The 21,500-nt window shown below is 43.8% G+C and overlaps 1 protein-coding gene across 1 annotated transcript in view; it reads right to left on the reverse strand.

The window, feature by feature from the left end:
- The window catches only part of ST8SIA6 (ST8 alpha-N-acetyl-neuraminide alpha-2,8-sialyltransferase 6), a 124,894-nt gene that overhangs the window by 67,704 nt on the left and 35,690 nt on the right, over window positions 1-21,500 (reverse strand). The window contains exon 3 of the mRNA XM_032163368.2: window positions 6,372-6,461. Within this exon, the coding sequence (XP_032019259.1) occupies window positions 6,372-6,461 (90 nt within the window). The remainder of the gene's footprint in view (window positions 1-6,371; window positions 6,462-21,500) is intronic.

A 21,500-nucleotide genomic window follows, 5' to 3' on the forward strand; every position in this document is an offset into this window, starting at 1 on the left:
TCCTTTAAAGAATCAAACTTGACTTATGGAGCCAATAAAGCCCTTGGAAAAACTGGCCTCAAATTTTGTGTACACAGTCCCTGTACAGGGTTTCTGACCTGTGGTAAAAACAGAATGTCACTTTCTGACAGGCACAGAACCTCCAGGTTAAACTTGGAACCTCGAGAGAGAGGAAATTCACAAAACTAGTAAGTATCTGATGGCACAAATCCATGGCTGGGCTTGGCTTTTAAAAAGTCTTATCTGAGATTCTGTCTATGGAACAGAGTTCCAGGAAAGCCAATTTAAAAAACTACGTAAAAAATAATTATTCATGCTGCACTATATACAAATAATTAGGCCAAGTATAATAAGCAAACCAGTGCCACCAGGATTCGTCTTTAGTAACATGGGAAACTGGAGAGAGAAAAAAATTGTTTTTCAAAACGATAGTACACGTGTTAGATTCTAGTCTTGCCTAATGTTTTCTTTTCCATTTTTATTATTTTCTATAGTTTGGACCAAATTCTAATTTTGCTTGGCTGCAAGTCTTCAAAATAATGTTTTCAATTTTTTTTTTCCATTTTTCCTAATTTGGAGTCACTAAAATCTAAGCTGTGCTTTCTTCAAACCATGAGAACTGAAACCAGACAATTTAAACTTAAGAAGAAAATAACAGCAACCAATTTACATACATAAACCACTTTCATACCTACCTACTAATGTATGGACTTCCGAGTAATGTGGCCTATATTGATTTTTCCAGGATTGTTCTTTTGTTTGTTGTTTTTTCCCCCCTTCCTCCCCCTAATTTTCTTTTCACAGGACAGGAGACTTCGCAACCTGATAAAACGAACTTTCGGGGCCTACCCATCTGGGAATAAACCATCCTAGCCATGAAAGATCAGATGAAACCTGAGACCAGAGACTTTTTTTTTTTTTTAAATCATTTCTCCAAAAGATTTTAAAAAAGAAAAAGGGTGAAATGTGAAAGGAAAATATCTTGGACCCCCAAAATCACTAAGGAAAACTCCAGCTGGAAACTGCTTAGGGCAAACCTGCCTTCCATTCTATTCCAAGTTATCCCTCCCCTGACTAAGATGGATGCATATCTGATGGCCTTCTTTGGAAAGGCTCATCAGAAACTCAAAAGAACACAATCATTTGTGTCTCACCTATTTGTGACCTGGAAGTTCCCCCCATACTTCGAGTCTTCCTGCCTTTGCTTCAAGTTGTCACCCCCTTTCCAGACTAAACCAAGTTACTTCTTACATATAATGATTTATGTTGTCCTGGGTGACTGTGTGAAGAGACCACTAAACAGGCTTTGTGTGAGCAATAAAGCTTTTTAATCACCGGGGTGCAGGCGGAGTGAGTCGGAAAAAGGAGTCAGCAAAGGGAGATGGGGTGGGGGCAGTTTTATAGGATTTAGGAGGTAGTGGAAAACGACAGTTAAAGGGGGTTGTTCTCTTGCAGGCAGGGGTCGGTGGGGAGCTCCGGAGACATATTATCCAGGAGAAGGAATGTCACAAGGTAATGTCATCAGTTAAGGCGGGAACCGACCATTTTCACTTCTTTTTGTGGTTCTTCAGTTCCCTCAGGCCATCTGGATGTAGACGTGCAGGCTTGGGCTCAGAGGCCTGACAGAGGTCTCATGTCTCCCTAAAATGTATAAAACCAGGCTGTGCCCCAAATACTTACGGCAAATGTTGTCAGGACTTCCTGAGGCTGTGTCATGGGCGCATCCTCAACCTTGGCAAAATAAACTTTCAAAATTAACTGACACCTGTCTTAGATTTTCTGGGTTCATGTGCCCGTAAACACAACACTTTGGGAGGCCAAGGCAGGAGGATCACTTGCACCCAGGAGTCTGAGACCAATCTGGGCAACACAGAAAGACCCCATCTCTACAAAAAATAAAAATTAGCCAGCCATGGTGGCATGCACCTGTGTCACTGGCTATTTAGGAAGCTGAGGCAGGAGGATCGCTTGAGTACAGGAGGTCAAGGCTGCAGTGAGCTGTGTTCCCGCCACTGCACTCCAGTCTGGGCGATGGAGTGAGACTCTGTCACACACACACACACACACACACACACACACACACACACACACAAAGGCCGGGCGCGGTGGCTCGCACCTGTAATCCTAGCACTTTGGGAGGCTGAGTCGGGCAGATCACAAGGTCAGGAACCTGGCCAATATGGTGAAACCCTGCCTCTCCAAATAACACAAAAATTAGCCAGGCGTGGTGGCATGCGCCTGTAGTCCCAGCTACTGGGGAGACTGAGGCAGCAGAATCACTTGGACCCGGGAGGCGGAGGTTGCAGTGAGTCGACATCGCACCACTGCACTCCAGCCTGGGTGACAGTGAGACTCTGTCTCTAAGAAAAAAGAAAGAGAAGCATGTAGTTAACCTGCAACGACGCCAAAAACAAGAGTTTCTTCTCCTTCCTCCTGCAAGGCTCTTGTATTGGTTCGAACCCTGAGAGAACGCCAACAAACAACACAATGCAGTGTGGAGCAAGTGGCAGTTTTAATCAGTGCCTGACGGCAGACAGGCCGAGGCCTAAAATGGCGTCATCCCCAGATGAGGACGGGCAGGGGTTTTATAGTCTCCTGTAAACGGGAAGTGTCTCAGTCTGATGTAACTGCTACGTGGTACCCGGTCGGCCTCTCTCCGGGTCTTCAGGCCAGCTCTCTTCCTGCTTCTGCTATCTTGCTGACGCACGCTGATGACGTAAGCGGCCTTGCGTCTTGGTACTGGGCCTGGGAAGGGAAGAGTTATTCAGGCCTCCGCCAGCTTCAAGGTCCCGGGGAAAGTCTTTCACCTCCGTCTTTCTGAACTCTTTTTCATGCTCCTCCTTGGTCCAAAGAAAAACCGGATGGCAAAAGAGCCCAGAACTTATTGGTGAGTTCCACGTACGTCAACCTCCCTGGGAAAAGGCAGGCAGAGATGAAACGGGGGGTGAAAAGCTATGAGGGTGAAAGTGGATTGAGTGGGGCCAGTGGAAGATACACAGCGCCGTGGATTCCCCTTGCAAGCTTAAGGCCCGCTAGTTGGAATTTAAGGAAAAGAAAACAATAAATTTTTTTTTTTTTTTTTTTGAGACGGAGTTTCACTCTTGTCATCCAGGCTGGAGTGCAATGGCGCGATCTTAGCTCACCACAACCTCTGCCTCCCGGGTTTAAGAGATTCTCCTGCCTCAGCCTCCCAAGTAGCTGGGATTACAGGCATGCGCCACCACGTCCAGCTAATTTTGTATTTTTAGTGGGCGGGGGGTGGGGGGGGGGTTCTCCATGTTGGTCAGGCTGGTCTCGAACTCCCCCTCTTCAGGTGATCCACCCGCCTCAGCCTCCCAAAGTGCTAGGATTACAGGTGTGAGCCACCGCGCCCGGCCCAGAAAACAAGGATTTTAATAGGGCTATCTTTCTGTGAGAAACGGAGCTAACATACAGGACTGGACTGCTGTCGAATCGATTAACTCAAATCAGCGATCTTAGCCAGTATCAAGCTTTCCTAATCATTTCAAAGATCTGCAGCGAAATGAGGGGAAATGGGGCTAGAGGTGAAGTGAAAAAGTTAAGAGATTTCTGCTGAACTGTAGCAGAGAGATTGCAACTCCTTTTACTTGTCAGGATAGAATAGACTATGATATGATAACGCCAAGCTCTCAATTGCTTTACAAAACAAAGGTTTGTTTCTTGCCCATGAAATGCCCACTGTATATCTGGAGGGCCGTCTAGGACAGCTGTGCTGCGTGTGGTTTAAGGCTTGCAATGGTTCATTTTCTGTGTCGACCTGACTGGGCTCAGGCATGCCCAGATAGCTGGTAAAACATAATTTCTGGTTGTGTCAACAGACTCAGACAAAGCAGAGGCAGGCTTGGGACATCAAGGGTGGACACCCCAGTCCTGTCTTCCCACTTGCACATGGCCCAGGATAGTAGGTGAGGTTTCCAGGTGAGGTCAGTGGGCTTCCTCACACAGCAGGAACCTTTAAATTGTTCAACGAAACGGCTTCTCTTTTAGACCCAGGGAGTTCCACAGCCTTTGAGCCATTCTCCAAGCAGTCCTGCCTCCTGGATCCTGGATTCCATTAACTTTAAGCGGGACCTCAGCCAGAGATCAGCCTGCTAGGGACACTCAATGGATGCGTCTCTTCCTCTAAGCAAATATCATTAGTCTATTTACCCAGAGGCTCAGTGGAGAAACAGGTTAAACCAGTTTACCTACCTTGGTTTCTTTATCCCCAGGTCAAACTCCAACACCCCCAGGGAAGGGAAGGAATGGATTAGAGGCAGCTGCATAAACACTATTTCTAACATTAAAAGAAGATGTGTGTGTGTGAGAGAGAGAGATTGAGAGAAAGAGAATTATTATTAGGAAGAGAAAGCGAAAAACATGAAGGCAGGAAGACCGCTCACTGGGTCTTCCTTGTATAAGATTGGCATGTGGAAATCAGCAATACCTCTTACTGAAACCATCTTTGAAAATTATAACTGAGGAAATTATGACATGAAAGAAATCAGACCTAACCGACTCCATCTTGCTTCTAATCTTTAAGCTGTCCTTGTTTATTCCTGGGTGTAGGCCGAACTAACTTTGAGAAGGAATTCAGTTCATGGTTTGACTCTGAAACAAAATTGATAATAGCCCTTTCCTGAAAGGACTCCCTTCTGCCAGGGGAGCAGTCTGCCTTTGCAGGACTAACAAATTAGCTACAAGATTAAAAATTACGGTTTAGGGGTCATGCGGCCTCTGGCTCCAAGAGTCTGAACCTCCCCATGTTGCTCCTGGGGATAACGTCACTACTGTAAAATCTAAGATCAGTACTTGAGATATTTTTCAGACCCTAGACTGGATGGATCAGCTGACACCCCCCAGACTCGTAATCTGGCTCAGCCAGTTCTGCCGTCCCACCCAGGAACAGAAGATGGCAAGAAAAACCCACTTCAACTCCCTGATTCGCTCCAACCTTGACCATCAGCACTCCCCACTTCCCAAGCGCCTACCCTCCAAATTATCTGTAAAAACTCTGATCCCCGATCCAACGCTCAGGGAGACTGATTTGAGTAATAAAACTCTGGTCTCCCACACAGCCAGCTCTGCGTGAATTACTCTTTCTCCATTGCAATTCCCCTGTCTTGATAAATCGGTTCTGTCTAGGCAGTGGGCAAGGTGAAACCGTTGGACGTTTACATCATCCTGAACCATCTTCAAATGTTGTCAGGCAAGCATAAAGCAAGATGAAACTCGGATTACTTCCTTTCAGGGAGGTTACAGGCATAACCTCGTGTCCCTGCCCGACACACACACATCCTTTGTCCAGCACCATTGGACTGGGCACCTTCTAGGAACAATCAACATGGTGCTTCTCACTTCAGAGTCTCAGGCCACCAGTGCCTCTTCCATGTAGATGAGGCCTGGAGCACTTGGATTTCCTTTTTTTGAAGGAGATGATGTAGCAAACCTTCTAAAATCTAGGATTGTAAGCAGCGCAGGGGAAGCTGAGGGAGTGTCACAGCTGAGACTGGGGGTAAATCGTTCACCTGCTGAAATTCTAAGCACAATTTTGTACAAGTGTGTATTTTTCTAGGATAGCGTTCAGAATACGTATCACGTTCTCAAAAGGATTGAGGGCCTATAAAAGTTGAGCCAGTAAAACTACATGGTGTTTTGAGGAGGTTTTTGGTTGATTTTAGAGACAGGATCTCGGTCTGTCACCCAGGCTGGACGCAGTGATGCAGTCATAGCTCACTGCAGCCTGGAACTCCTGGGCTCAAGCAATTCTCCTTCCTCAACCTCCTGAGTAGCTGAAACTACAGACCTGAGCCACCACATTCAGCTAATTTTAAAAATTAGTTTTAGAGTTAGGGTCTTGCTCTGTCCCCTGGGCTGGAGTGCAGTGGTGCCATCATAGCTCACTGCAACCTTGAATTCCTGGTTTCAAACGATCCTCCTGCCTCCGCCTCTTGAGTAGCTGGGATTACAGGCACATGCCACCCAATTTTAATTATTTTTTGTAGAGATGGGGGTCTTGCTATGTTGCTAAGCCTGGTCTCAAACTCCTGGCCTCAAGCAGTCCTCTAGCTTCTGCCTCCCCAAACACTGGGATTACAGCCATGAGCCACCGCACCTGGCCCCTACATGATATTTTTAACAAATGTGGATCCAGGGACAAATAAGTTGAGTCGCACTGCCAGGGTCTGATCCTGGTACACGTTGTTTGGCCCCGGGTCCATCATGCTCATTAACAGGAGCTTCAGAACCCAATGGAAAGCCTGAGAGTGAACACAGTCTCATATTCCAAATGACTTCAGAGACACTGTCAAACATTCTGAATATAAAACCCTTGTTGTAAAAGGAAATTAAATGTGAAGAGTAGAACTTACCCTTTCGTTTTGTTAGAGAAAGACTCAATGCCATATTGCAGATTTTTGCATTTCTCCGTCAGTTGGAGCGACTTCTCATTCAGATATGTGCTGTTTCATGAAAGAGATTTTTAAAAAGATTGATTTAAAATGAGAGCTTATAAGATATTGTTAACAAAAATCAGATTTAATTGATAAAGTGTGTCCAAATGAAGTCTGACTTTTACTCCATTATTGGATTTCTCCATGGAAAAGGAAATTAATATTTTCACCTCTGATGGGTCTAAATGAAAAAAAAAAACAAAAAACTTATGCTGTAAAGTCAAAAGTAAAAGAACTCTATTTTGAAGACTTTTTTTTTTTCTCTTTTTGAGATGGAGTTTCGCTTTTGTTGCCCAGGCTGGCGTGCAATGGCACGATCTCAGCTCACTGCAACCTCCACCTCCCTGGTTCAAGTAATTCTCCTGCCTGAGCCTCCCTAGTAGCTAGGATTACAGGCGACTGCCATCATGCCCAGCTAATTTTGTATTTTTAGTAGAGACGGGATTTCTCCATGTTGCTCCGGCTAGTCTCGAACTCTTGACCTTAGATGATTCATCCGTGTCAGCCTCCCAAAGTGCTGGGATTACAGGCATGAGCCATCGCGCCCGGCCTTTGAGGACTTTATACTGGCAGGTTTTCCTATTCTGAGGTTAGTATTTACAATGAACAAGTAATTTAATAGTTTTAATCACTGCGTTTATTTTATTTTTATTTATTTATTTATTTTTGAGATGGAGTCTTGCTCTGTCGCCCAGGCTGGAGTGCAGTGGTGCATCTTGACTCACTGCAAGCTCCGCCTCCCTGGTTCACGCCATTCTGCTGCCTCAGCCTCCCGAGTGGTGGGACTACAGGCACCTGCCACCATGCCCGGCTAATTTTTTGTATTTTTTTAGTAGAGACGGGGTTTCAGCATGTTAGCCAGGATGGTCTCCATCTCCTGACCTCATGATCCGCCCGCCTGGGCCTCCCAAAGTGCTGGGATTACAGGCTTGAGCCACCGCGCCCGGTCGTGTTCATTTTTAAAGGATGTTTTCTTTGGTAGAAAATATGCAGACATAGGAGATCATTAACTCTCTCCATAATGAACACAAATCTGGCCTTTGATTATTCTGATGGCTGCAATATACTGGCCTGGTGCTATTTGTTTTATAAACTTTGAAAACTGGAAGTGGAACAAAAGAAAAAAAATCCGAAGTCACGTTAAGGACATGAGTTACAAAGTCAGCCTGCCTGATGAGCCTCATGGACATAGGCGTGTTATTTAACCCACTCCAGGCATAGACTTCCATATTTCTAAATCAATGATAATTGTGCTTACCTCATAGTGTTATTGCCATGATATATATATATATGCTAAGAAAACAATGTAAACCACTTGTAACATGCATCACATATATTAAGTGCTCAAAAAAAATCAACTATCTCTTTCCTTAGACTTAAAAAATATATATGCAACTCTGACTTGCTGTTAATGCATTTATTTCATCATCCTGAAGGTATTCATTGATAGCCTAATATGGGTTGGGCCCACACACAGGTTATTTAGGACAGAGAGGAAGAGAAAATAGACATGGTCTCATTCCCTAATGGAGCTTGCAGTCTAATTAAGGAGAAAGATATCAATCAACAAATAACCACACAAATGAATATGGAATTATGAACTGTGATTGGTTATGGTTGAACCAGAGTAGGTGGCTCAGAAGAGTAGGTCTCTACTCACACTGAGGGGTCAGAGGAGGCCTCCAAGGGAGTGTCATTTAGATGGAGACACCCAAGGATGATCCAAACAAAGTGGGTAGTGCATTCAAGGCAGAGGAAAAAGTGTGTGCAGGCCAGGCACAGTGGCTCACCTCTAGTCCCAGCACTTTGGGGAGCTGAGGCAGGCAAATCACTTGAGCCCAGGAGTCCAAGGCTGCAGTGAGCCATGATCGGGCCACTGCACTCCAGCCTGGGTGACAGAGTAAGACCCTGTCTCAAAAAAATAAATGTGCAGTGGTTCCGAAATGGGAGCAGCCTGGATTATCTAAGGAAATGAAAAGATAATAGGATTCAAGGCTGAAGAGCCATGGCGTGACTGCAGAGAAATGAGGAGAAATGGGGCAAGAGAGGAAGTGAAAAAGTCAGGAGGTTTCTGCAGGACTCTAGGAGAGAGCTGATGGCAACTCCTTTTACTTGTCGGGATAGGATAGACTATGATGTGATAACAAACAACGTCAAGCTCTCAATTGCTTTATAAAACAAAGGTTTGTTTCTTGCCGATGAAATGCCCACTCTATGTCTGGAGGCCCGTCTAGGGCAGCTGTGTTCCATGTGGCTTAGGGCTTTTGATGGTTCATTTTCTGTGTCAACTTGATTGGGCATAGGGGTGCCCAGATAACTGGTAAAACATGATTTCTGGGTGTGGCTGTGAAGGTATTTCTGGAACAGATGAGTATTTGAATCAATAGACTGAGTAAAGGCTGCCCTCACCAATGTGGATGGGCAGCATCCAATCTGCTTAGCACTTGGATAGAACAAAAAAGTGGAGGAAGGGTGAGTACACTCTCTCTTCTTGAGCTGGGATGTCGTTTTCTCCTGCCCTTGGACATCGGTGCTCCTGGTTCTAGGACCTTCATGTTCAGACTGGTACTTATACTGTCAGCCCCACGGTTTCCATCAAAGTCTCCTCAGCCTTTGGACTTAGACTGAACTACACCACTGGCTTTCCTGGGGCTCCAGCTTGGAGAAGGCAGGTCATGGGACTTCTCAGCCTCCCCTAATTATGGGAGCTAATCCCTCGTAATAAATCTCTTGCTATCTCTCTATTGTTTCTGTTTTTCTAGAGAACTCTAATACAGGGATCCAAATTGCTTCAGTCTTGTGGCACCTTCATTTCAATAACCTGCTTCCATAATTGATGTGGCAGGAGAAGAACATGCTGGAAGGTCTTGCCCTGTATCCAAATGTTTGAACCAGAATTACAATGCATCATTAGCCAGAGCTGGTCACGTGCCCCACCTGATTGTAACGTGGGAGTCAGAAATGAGCCACCCTCCTGTGTCCCCAGAGAGGAGATCTGACACAGGTGTAACTGGAGACTTCACCACACCTGTGTCCATGGGCAGGAAGAGAAGTGGGCAGATTTGAGATCCATTCTAGAGGCAAGACTGACAGGACTTCCTAGGAGATTGGATGTGGGAAGTGAGGGATAGGAAGGCATAAAGGTAAAGAAATAAACAAGGCAGATTCATAATTAATTCTCTAATATTTCTCAGAAATCCTTTCTAAAAACACTGCCTGCAGAGTACACATGGGCTTACAAAAGTCCCTCTTAATCCTGGTAGAATTTATCTCTCCCGCCACTTCCTTCCCACTTCCCTCCCACTTCCCTCTAGTTCAGTCTCCACGCATCACCCTCTGTGCTTTCTGAATGTATTATACTGTCCAAGGATTTGTTTATTTCCCATTTGCCTTGTATTTTATGCAGGCAGGACTGTTAATGAAGTGAATTAGCAAGCCAGCAATGCTTTGAATTATGATGACGTTGCAGTATTGAATTGTGAAACTGTGACCAGTAGGCACCAGTAGGATTGTGTCTCCTATGCCTCTTCTTAAATCAGAGAGGGTATCTTTTTAAATAAAAACTCAGAACAGGTTTAATTGGGCAAACTGAAATCACAGAAGATACGTGGAAACAAATGAGAGGATCTGCGGTAGAAGTGGAGGTGACAGAATGAAGTCCTGGGGACCAAACAGGGTCTTCAGAGTCAGCAAGGCCAGTCTCTGAATCTGGGCTCCACTCTCTGACTTTAGCTCTTGAGCTTTGGGATTGCCTTTAAGGAAAAAAAAAAAAAAATCCTTACCCAATAAAGGAATTTTAGAAATTTAATGGGATGTATATAAAAACACCTGACAAGCAGAAGTTAGTAAATAAATGTGTTCTTACTCTCTCAAAGTCATTATTATTGCCATAGAGGTAGGAAGCATCTCACACTGGTAAGAAGTCACCCAGTAATGAAAGGTACAGACAGAGAAGCCGTTTTAGTTATCTTTGCCTCTGTACCTTCCCTGTCCCCTCCTTTTCATTTCAAGAGTCTTCAGAGTTTTCCTCCTTTTTTCATCTAATGTCATTCAAACTTGCTCCGGAAAGAGACCTTCTCAATTCTGGGATAAGAGAGGACACTAGCTGTGAGCAGATCCCATCTAAGAGGTTGGGGCACACCACAGGTGAAGACGTTGGGTTGAGTCCTTTTTTAAAAAATGCTGATTTGGGGACATCTCTCAGATAAGTCATAGGGGATTGAGAGAAATTGATCAAGGTGAAAGTAGGAATTGCAAAGACTCTAAACCAGAAACAACATGGTGGCACAAGAGATGGCTGCAAGACAAGCGTGGGCTGATTTGTAAGCCCAGGAAGGACTGCTGGGTGATATGGTTTGGCTGTGTCCCCACCCATATCTCATCTTGAATTATAGCTTTCACAATTCCCACGTGTTGTGGGAAGGACCCTGTTGGAGATAATTGAATCATGGGGGGCAGTTTCCCCCATACTGTTCTCATGGTAGTGAGTAAGTCTGATGGTTTTATAAGGGGAAACCCCATTCGCTTGGTTCTCATTGTCTCTCTTGTCTACCACCATGTAAGACGTGCCTTTTGCCTTCTGCCATGATTGTGAGGCCTCCCCAGCCACGTGGAAGTGTGAGTCCATTAAATGTCTTTTTCTTTATAATTACCCATTCTCGGGTATGTCTTTATCAGCAGCATGAAAATCGACTAATACACTGGGGATCATATCACATCCTGCTGCAGGAGAACTCCTTTCCAGGTAGAAGTCCAGCATATGAATGCAGAGGGACCCACCTAAAACTAACCAAGTTAGAAGTCTGAGCAGTTGAGTCTAGGGAGAGAAAAACAATAGGACTCAGTAGGGTTGCCAAGCAAACTCTAAGAACCAAAACCCTGAAGCCAGACTCTTGCAGGCTCAAAGTATGAATTCTGTTTCTGTCAATTCTGAAACTGAAAAAAAAAATTTTAATTTTATTCCAATTTTCTGTTGAAAGCACTTCTTAAAAACTTGCCAGGCGTGGTGGCTCACGCCTGTAATCCCAGTACTTTGGGAGGCCAAGGCAGGCAGATCACTTGAGGTCAGGAGTTCAAGACCAGCCTGACCAACATGGAGAAACCCCATCTCTACTAAAAATAAAAAATTAGTCGGGTGTGGTGGCACGTGCCTGTAATCCCAGCTACTCAGGAGACTGAGGCAGGAGAATTGCTTGAACCCAGGAGGCGAAGGTTGTGGTGAGCCAAGATTGCACCATTGCACTCCAGCCTGGGCAACAAGAGCAAAACTAAAAAAAAACAACAAAAAACAAAAAACGCTTCATACCAGAATTAGCTGAAATAGAAAAAATGACCTGTTCACATCAGAACTGCCAAACTATACAGTTGAGAGTACCCCCAAAGAGACAAGTCATGGGAGAGACCATGGCGACCCTCATGGTGTTCTGCTAGAACTCTGTAGTCAGGTTAGCATGAGAAGCCTCCGACCCATGAGTGGAGATGGCTATAACTGTTCTGCCAATACTTCTCTAATTGCTCCATTAGAAGATCACAATCTCTGTTCACATGTCACTGTGCAAGATTATTTTTCTGCCTACTTGTAGCATTTGTCACATCTTGACAGCCCTCTCAATTCCCTGATCCGTTGACATCTTGTCACCTGGCAAATCTGCAATAATGTAGCAATACAGCCCCTGGCATCCTATATTCCTATACCTGACCCATGAGGAGTGCTGGAAAAAAAAATCATGCGGGTGGGTTTGTGCCTTGGTAAATTCATAGTGTCCAATCTGCAGGGCCTTTTATATACCTTGGCAATTCTATTACATGCCCAGTTCCCTCCATGGCTACACTAGGCATCCACTGTTTCTTATTGTCTTTGCCTGTTCTCTGGACTCCTAACTTCTCATTTAACTGTGCTCCTTTTTCAGAGAAACATGGTGCAGCTGGGTGAGCATTGGCCTGTAAGTACAAGCCACCCTGACTTTCCTTCTCAGAGAAAGAAATGTCTCTCCTCTCACAAAAGAATAATCCACCTGCCATCACATCCCCCTCTATCTCCTCTGAGATCCAGCCCATCCCTTGATTTTTCTCTCTCCTGAATCTTTCCCCTTTCCCTACCGTGGTCTCCTTCCCCAGCTCAATTCCATCTTAAAATCAAAAACAAACGAAATCACCCATTCTGCTATGCTCCTCCATCTATTGCCTTCCCTTTCATTCGAAGTGCAACCAACTCTTGTCCCTTTTCTTTACCTGCAAATCCACTAAACCATTCTTGGAAAGCATCACCAAGTCCAAGAGCTATTTCAACATTTGCCATTTGACCCCCGAGGGGTATCTGAACCACTGACAACTCACTCAGTGCCTGGCTTCCACCACAGTCCTGTCTTCTTGTCCTTTGACCTCTGACTACTACTCAGGGTCCTTTCGCAAGTTCTTTCTTGGGCCAGTGCATAAGAGTGGGTGTTTCCCATGAGTCTTCTTTTTCTGATGTTAATTTAAAGTAAGTGGCTGGTATTCACTTTACTGGTGTTCCCCCATACACTGCCTCCATGTCTCCTGTCTTAGCCTGCTGGCTTCCTGTAAACACCTCTGCCAACCTCTTTCCCCTTCAGCTCCATCCTCATTTTCTCCGCGGTGGGTTGTCTCGTGTGCACATTTTTTTTTTTTTTCCTGAGACGAAGTCTCGCTCTTGTCCCCCAGGCTGGAGTGCAATGGCTCATTCTCGGCTCACTGCAACCTCCACCTCCTGGGTTCAAGTGATTCTCCTGCCTCAGTCTCCTGAGTAGCTGGGGTTACAGGATGCCTGCCACCACGCCAGGCTAATTTTTGTATTTTTAGCAGAGACAGGATTTTACCATGTTGGCCAGGCTGGTCTCGAACTCCCGACCTCGGGTGATCCGACTGCCTCAGCCTCCCAAAGTGCTGGGATTACAGGCGTGAGCCACTGTGCCTGGTCTCCTGTGCACATTTGATCACATCATTTCCCTGCTCAAAGACCTTCCATCCCCATCGCTCTTGAGATGTGCTCTGTACTCCTTATTAACTGGGCATGCAAAGCCATCCACCACCTGGCCCCTGCCTGCATTTGTTAACCATTAATTGGTACACATTTCCTTTTTTTAATTCCTTCCAGTCTTATATTATGGCTTCTGGCTGCTTTTATTATTTGATTACAGAATTTGTTTGTTTGGTACTGGCAACCAAGACTTTAGGCATGTTTTCATCACTTCAGTATGTTGGGGGGTAAAAATCTTTAATAAGGTTGGAAAGAAAAGATGCACAAAAACAAGCAGTTCTGCTATCACTGTTAACCACATATGGTTGATGTACTTTTAAAAAATTATATCTGTATAAGTCATTCTTGAGTTGAAAGTGATCACTTTACAAGCCCTGCTGACAAGATTCCGCAGAATAGCTAAAAGCTTAGAGACTACAATGGCTACTGCCAAGTAAGAAAAAGTAAGACTCTGGGCTGGGCACAGTGGCTCATGCCTGTAATCCCAGCACTTTGGGAGGCTGAGGCGGGTGGATCACCTGAGGTCAGGAGTTCAAGCCCAGGCTGGTCAACATGGCGAAACCCTGTCTCTACTAAAAATACAAAAATTAGCTAGGCATGGTGGCATGTGCCTGTAATCCCAGCTACTCAGGAGGCTGAGGCAGGAGAATCGCCTGAACCCGGGAGGCAGAGGTTGTAGTGAGCCAAGATTGCACCATTGCACTCCAGCCTGGGTGACAGAGCAAGACTCTATCTTATGAAAAAAAAAAAAAATTAAGACTCTGATAGTGTGAAGAATGCCTCTTGAAGGAAACAAACTATTCAATCCCTACAAAATAATGCCATCAGTGCTTACCGATCATCCACAAAGACCTCTAAGACCTCTAGAATTAATGTCACGCTCTGCATATGACTCGTAATTAATACAATCATGCAATCAGTCCCCTGGCCAAGTAAAACATCCCAAAGAATAATCTGCATATGGGCGACAAAGGAGTTTCCAGAATATCTCAAATTCTATTTACAGTGACTGTACAGGGGCTAAAACTGGATTGTGAATTTAAATGTAAAGCTTAAAACCAAATCAATGTTACTCTCTCTGAAGAAAGAATGTTTTAACAGACAGGGAATATTATCAAAAAACAGAAAGCCCAAAGGATTATAAGGTTCTTTCCATATACCTTAGAAACACTCTGTCCTCATTCCAGGGATGAGGAGCCAGGACAGCACCCTAGCCACCAGCATCCTGAGCACCATAGAGGGATGTAACAGGCTGACCTGCCCCTGGGACAGAGGCCACAGTCATTAGCTGTGCACCAACTTCCAGCTCATTAAGCAAACTTCTAATTATAATGTAGCCACCGCCCCCCCAACACACACACACACGCACATACACACACACACACCATGTAGTTTTCCCGAGGGAGAAAGGCAAGCATCATAGTCTACTGCATGGTTTGAATACTCTTTTTAATTAACAAATTAATATTCTGGTTTATAAATCATCTTGTATGAATCTGGTTAACAAAAGTCTACCTTTGTATATCCATTATACTCAGGAACTGACAAAATCAAGTCACGGTGCCTACAAAGATGAGGGGCAGATTCTGGCTGCCTTTTAATTTCGTCCTTCACCTGATATCTGTGCCAAAGAATGGTAAGTTCTGGAGATAAAACAAGGTAGAAAACAGTTTCTTTGCTGCCTTGAAGCAAACAGCCTGGTGGGGATGACAGACAAGTAAACACACAATTACCATCTGAGATTGCAGAATGAAAGCCGGCTATCTTCCATAATCATATTAATTTCAAGAAACCATGATTCTATGTTTTGGTGAGTGCCGTTTAATTCAAAATAGAGGAACTTTTCTTAAAATGACTTCATAGAACTTCATTCTTTTATACACAAACATTGCAGGCAGCTTAAAATTGCAAAAATGTCTGCAAATATTCTCTGCTTAGTTGGCTTTTATTTGCCTTCAGTTACCCTCAGTGAAGATTAATTAGCTAGCTCTCTGCTTCTGAGTCGGTTACCTTAATGTATTTTGCCCTCCTACCATAGTTGCAAGATAGTTTTCAACAATGTAAAATCAGCCAGGTGAGGTGGCTTACACCTGTAATCCCAGCACTTTGGGAGGCCAAGGTAGGGGAGGGTCTTGGGCCTAGGAGTTTGAGACCAGCCTGGGTAACATAGTGAGACTCCTGTCTCTGTATACAATTTAAAAATTAGCCAAATGTGGAGGTGTATGCCTGTGGTCCCAGCTACTCAGGAAGCTGAGGTGGGAGGATTGCTTGAGCCCAGGAGGTGGAGACTGCAGTATGCTTTGCACCACTGCACTCCAACCTGGATGACTGAGGGAGATTCTGTCTCAAAAAAAAAAAAAAAAGTAAAAGTAAAATTGTAACTCTCATGCACATATCAAATGAACATGTGTGAAAGCTTTTATTTTACTCATAATGAGGGAAGCAGTTCAAAGGAGAATGCAGAGCACCACCACCTTTGCAGATCAGGAATATTGAGATGAATGTGCCAGTAAAAGAACTGGCAAAGTGAGGGGCAGGGTGAGTCATTAGGGCCTCTACCACGCAGGACATAATTTGCATATTTATGGACAAGAATTATTTTGCATTGCTATCAGTTAACTGCAACTTGGAGTTATAAAATAGCTCCCACAGGATCAAAATCAGATAACTCACAGGTGTGTGATCTGGCCAGGTGCAGTTGCTCATACCTATAATCCCAGCACTTTGGGAGGCCGAGGTTGGTGGATCACCTAAGGTCAGAGTTCGAGACCAGCCTGGTTAACATGGTGAAACCCCATGTCTACCAAAAATACAAAACTTAGCCGGGCATGGTGGCACATACCTATAATCCCAGCTACTTGGGAGGCTGAGGCAGGAGAATTGCTTGAACCCAGGAGGCAGAGGTTGCAGTGAGCTCAGATCACGCGACTGCACTCCATCCTGGGTGATAAAGTGAGATTCTGTCTCCAAAATAAAATCCTGGCAAACCAAATGCAGCAGCACATCAAAAAGCTTATCTACCATGATCAAGTGGGCTTCATCCCTGGGATGCAAGGCTGGTTCAACAAATGCAAATCACTAAACGTAATCCAGCATATAAGCAGAACCAAAGACAAAAACCACATGATTATCTCAATAGATGCAGAAAAGGCCTTTAACAAAATTCAACAACCCTTCAGGCGAAAAACTCTCAATAAATTAGGTATTGATGGGACGTATCTCAAAATAATAAGAGCTATCTATGACAAACCCACAGCCAATATCATACTGAATGGGCAAAAACTGGAAGCATTCTCTCTGGAAAGTGGCACGAGACAGGGATGCCCTCTCTCACCACTCCTATTCAACGTAGTGTTGGAAGTTCTGGCCAGGGCAATCAGGCAGGAGAAAGAAATAAAGGATATTCAAGTAGGAAAAGAGGAAGTCAAATTGTCCCTGTTTGCAGATGACGTGATTGTATATCTAGAAAACCCCATGATCGTCTCAGCCCAAAATCTCCTTAAACTGATAAGCAACTTCAGCAAAGTCTCAGGATACAAAATCAATGTGCAAAAATCACAAGCATTCTTATACACCAATAACAGACAAACAGAGAGCCAAATCATGAGTGAACTCCCATTCACAATTGCTTCAAAGAGAATAAAATACCTAGGAATCCAACTGACAAGGGATGTGAAGGACCTCTTCAAGGAGAACTACAAACCACTGCTCAACGCAATAAAAGAGGACACAAACAAATGAAAGAACATTCCATGCTCATTGATAAGAAGAATCAATATTGTGAAAATGGCCATACTGCCTAAGGTAATTTATAGATTCAGTGTCATCCCCATCAAGCTACCAATGACTTTCTTCACAGAATTGGAAAGAACTACTTTAAAGTTCATATGGAACCAAAAAAGAGCCCGCATTGCCAAGACAATCCTAAGCCAAAAGAACAAAGCTGGAGGCATCACACTACCTGACTTCAAACTATACTACAAGGCTACAGTAACCAAAACAGCATGGTACTGGTACCAAAACCGAGATATAGACCAATGGAACAGAACAGAGCCCTCAGAAATAATACCACACATCTACAACTATCTGATCTTTGACAAACCTGACAAAAACAAGAAATGGGGAAAGGATTCCCTAGTTAATAAATGGTGCTGGCAAAACTGGCTAGCCATATGTAGAAAGCTGAAACTAGATCCCTTCCTTACACCTTATACTAAAATTAATTCAAGATGGATTAGAGACTTCAATGTTAGACCTAAAAACCATAAAAACCCTAGAAGAAAACCTAGGCAATACCATTCAAGACATAGGCATGGGCAGAGACTTCATATCTAAAACACCAAAAGCAATGGCAACAAAAGCCAAAATTGACAAATGGGATCTAATTAAACTAAAGAGCTTCTGCACAGCAAAAGAAACTACCATCAGAGTGAACAGGCAACCTACAGAATGGGAGAAAATGTTTGCAATCTACTCATCTGACAAAGGGCTAATATCCAGAATCTACAAAGAACTCAAACAAATTTACAAGAGAAAAACAACCCCATCAACTAATGGGCAAAGGATATAAACAGACACTTCTCAAAAGAAGACATTTATGCGCCAACAGACACATGAAAAAATGCTCATCATCACTGGCCCTCAGAGAAATGCAAATCAAAACCACAATGAGACACCATCGCACACCAGTTAGAATGGAGATCATTAAAAAGTCAAGAAACAACAGGTGCTGGAGAGGATGTGGAGAAATAGGAACACTTTTACACTGTTGGTGGGACTGTAAACTAGTTCAACCATTGGGGAAGTCAGTGTGGCGATTCCTCAGGGATCTAGAACTAGAAATACCATTTGACCCAGCCATCCCATTACTGGGTATATGCCCAAAGGATTATAAATTATGCTGCTATAAAGACACATACACACGTATGTTTCTTGCAGCACTATTCACAATAGCAAAGACTTGGAACCAACCCAAATGTCCATCAATGATAGACTGGATTAAGAAAACACATACACACCATGGAATGCTATGCAGCTATAAAAAAGGATGAGTTCATGTCCTTTGTAGGGACATGGATGAAGCTGGAAACCATCATTCTCAGCAAACTATCGCAAGGACAAAAAACCAAACACCGCATGTTCTCACTCATAGGTGGGAATTGAACAATCAGAACACATGGACACAGGAAGGGGAACATCACACACTGGTGCCTGTTGTTGGGGTGGGGGGAGGGGGGAGGGAAGCATTAGGAGATATGCCTAATGTAAATGATGAGTTAATGGGTGCAGCACACCAACATGGCACATGTATACATATGTAACAAACCTGCACGTTATGCACATGTACCCTAGAACTTAAAGTATAGTAATAAAAAAAATCAACAAAAAAAGTCGAAGAAGTATGTGATCTCAACAGTGCAAACCTATCCATTGTGGCACAAAATTTTCCCTACACCATGAACACTATCGCTGCCCATCACTCTAATGTTAAGGGAAGGATTCACAGGAATGAACCTCACAGACTCACTTCTTCTGAATTTCAGTCTCCCTCCACCACACAGATTACCCCAAACGGGGAAACAGATGGACCTGGCTCAGGCATCAGTCCTTTGGGCAGTCAGAAAGTATTGGCTTGCCTCAGTTGCCTGAAGTGGGAGTTATCACAAGGACAGATTTGATATGGAGATTTATAAAAACCTCAAATTCAGTGTGCAAAAGCAGGACCCTAATTAGGAAATGGTGTCTTTAGGTGAGTAGAGATAAAATAAAATAGAAACAGATTGAAAACAAGTTGCAGACATGAGCATCCATGTCTCATTTCACTGGTCCAGAAGTGACAGGTCTTTGGCTGTGGGAAGCAAGCCTAAAAGTGTAGAGTCAGTGTGGAATTCACCCACAGTGCAGTGTTTCTGTCTTCTTTAACCGACTTCCAATGATATTCTCTTACTCTAGGCTGGTCTGAAGGTAGTGAGTTATCTCAATTGATTGTTAACCATCAGTTACAGATTGAATTCCTCATTCTACTCTTTTTCCCCTTCTCATTACTGCACTTGTCTAATATACATATTTTTTCTTACTCTAAACAGCTAAGATTATTTTGACCTTTCTTTAGTGTGCCTTGAGTTTGAAAATCGTGGATACGCTAAGTATTTTTTAATATTAATATTCACATTCCCTGATGTAAAAATCCTCATATGCCATCTTAGCTAAGAATGAAGGAGCCGGGCACAGTGGCTCATGCCTGTAACCCCACCACTTTGGGAGGCCAAGGCAGGTGGATCACCTGAGGTCAGGAGTTCGAGACCAGCCTGGCCAACATCATGAAACTCCGTCTCTACTGAAATTACAAAAAAAATTACCCGGGCGTGGTGGTGCATGCCTGTAATCTCAGCTACTTGGGAGGCTGAGGTGGGAGAATCGCTTGAACCCGGGAGGCAGAGGCTGCAGTGAGCAGAGATGGTGCCACTGCACTCCAGCCTGGGCGACAGAGGAAGACGCTGTCTCAAAAAAAAAAAAAAAAAGAAAAAGAAAAAAGATTGAAGGTCATAAGAGTGACGTATATTGAATGGTCGTTAGGTGCCATGTGTATTGTTTTAAGAAGTTTACACGTGTCATCATTTCATTTACTTCTCATATTGAACATGCAGGTTAGGTACTAGGTCCATTTTATAAACTGAGGAAATTGAGACACTGGAAGATTAAATAACATACCCGAAGTCACTGTGCGAGTTGGAAGTGGAGTGGAGTTTTGAACTCAGACATTATGCCATTCTACCTCCCAAATAGGGTAAAGTTTGCCCGTCATTGGAGAACCATCTCATTGTCCGTAGCATCACCAGCCCCTCCATTGTATCGAATTCTGAGTCTATGGGAGCTGACGAAGATTTTCTCCTTAACCAAGCTACCCCAGTTCTTTTTCAACAAGGCCTCATCCTTGGACGCAACCTCAAGAGCTCATCTTAGCAAAGATTTTACTAAGTCAGTTTGGCCAGAATTCCCTACGCTTAATGTCTGACCATCTTTGATTTCTGATAAAATTCTTCATCCCTCACCATGCCCTAGGTGATGTCTGATCACCCTAGTCGGCCTTACGCAGAATTGCACCTTACCCCTGATGCTTCCTCTTAGTGATTTTCCATCCACTGACCCCGCTGCCCTGCTCCTTGCCTATAAACCCCCACTTTTCCTTGTATTCGAAGTTGACCCCAATCTCTCTTCCCTACTACAAACCCCATTGCAGTAATCTCTACACCTACCACAATAGCCCTGAATAAATTCTGCCATACTGTTTTAACGAGTGTCTTGAATACTTTCTTCTTTAACAGAGCTATTTTGCAATTCTATAAATTGTGCATAACTGATAGCAGTACAAAATAATGCTTATCCGTAGGCATGCAAATGAATTGTGTCCAGGGGAGAGGCAACTCTTCCCTCTCCCACACCACAAGGAAAAAGTAGTTCTGCCTCCAATGACACACTCAGCTCAGTAGTTCTGATCTATACATGTAAATGTATCTATTCTGTGGATTCTCCTTTGAACTGGTTATAACACCTTTCCAGTTTTCTCACCGATGATTTAAATTAAATCTTTACGTTTGAGCCCAGGAGTTCGAAAGCAGCCTGAGCAAAATTTCAAGAACTCATCTTTATAAAAAAATGTTTAAAAAATAGCCAGGCATGGTAGTACATGGCTGTAGTCCCAGCTACTCCAGAAGCTGAGACAGGAGGATTGCCTGAGCCCAGGAGTTCAAGCCTGCAGTGAGCCATGATCACACCACTGAACTCCTGGGTGACAGTGTGACCCTGTCTTAAAAATAAAAATAAAAATAAAATAAATATTTAAAAAGTGATCATTTTCATATCTGTATGGTTTTACCTTTATGTGAAAATTATCTTTTAACACCTCGAATGAGGGTGCTGACAACATTTTTGAATCAAACAAATTACAGTCATCAAGAGGATAAACTTTAAAGGCAAGTGGACAATCACTCAGATTCCTGCTCTGATACACACTAGATGCTTAACCTTAAGAAAGTTATTGGCTGGATGTG

Source organism: Hylobates moloch, unplaced genomic scaffold, assembly GCF_009828535.3.
Source record: "Hylobates moloch isolate HMO894 unplaced genomic scaffold, HMol_V3 SCAFFOLD_2, whole genome shotgun sequence".
Lineage (NCBI taxonomy): Eukaryota > Metazoa > Chordata > Mammalia > Primates > Hylobatidae > Hylobates > Hylobates moloch.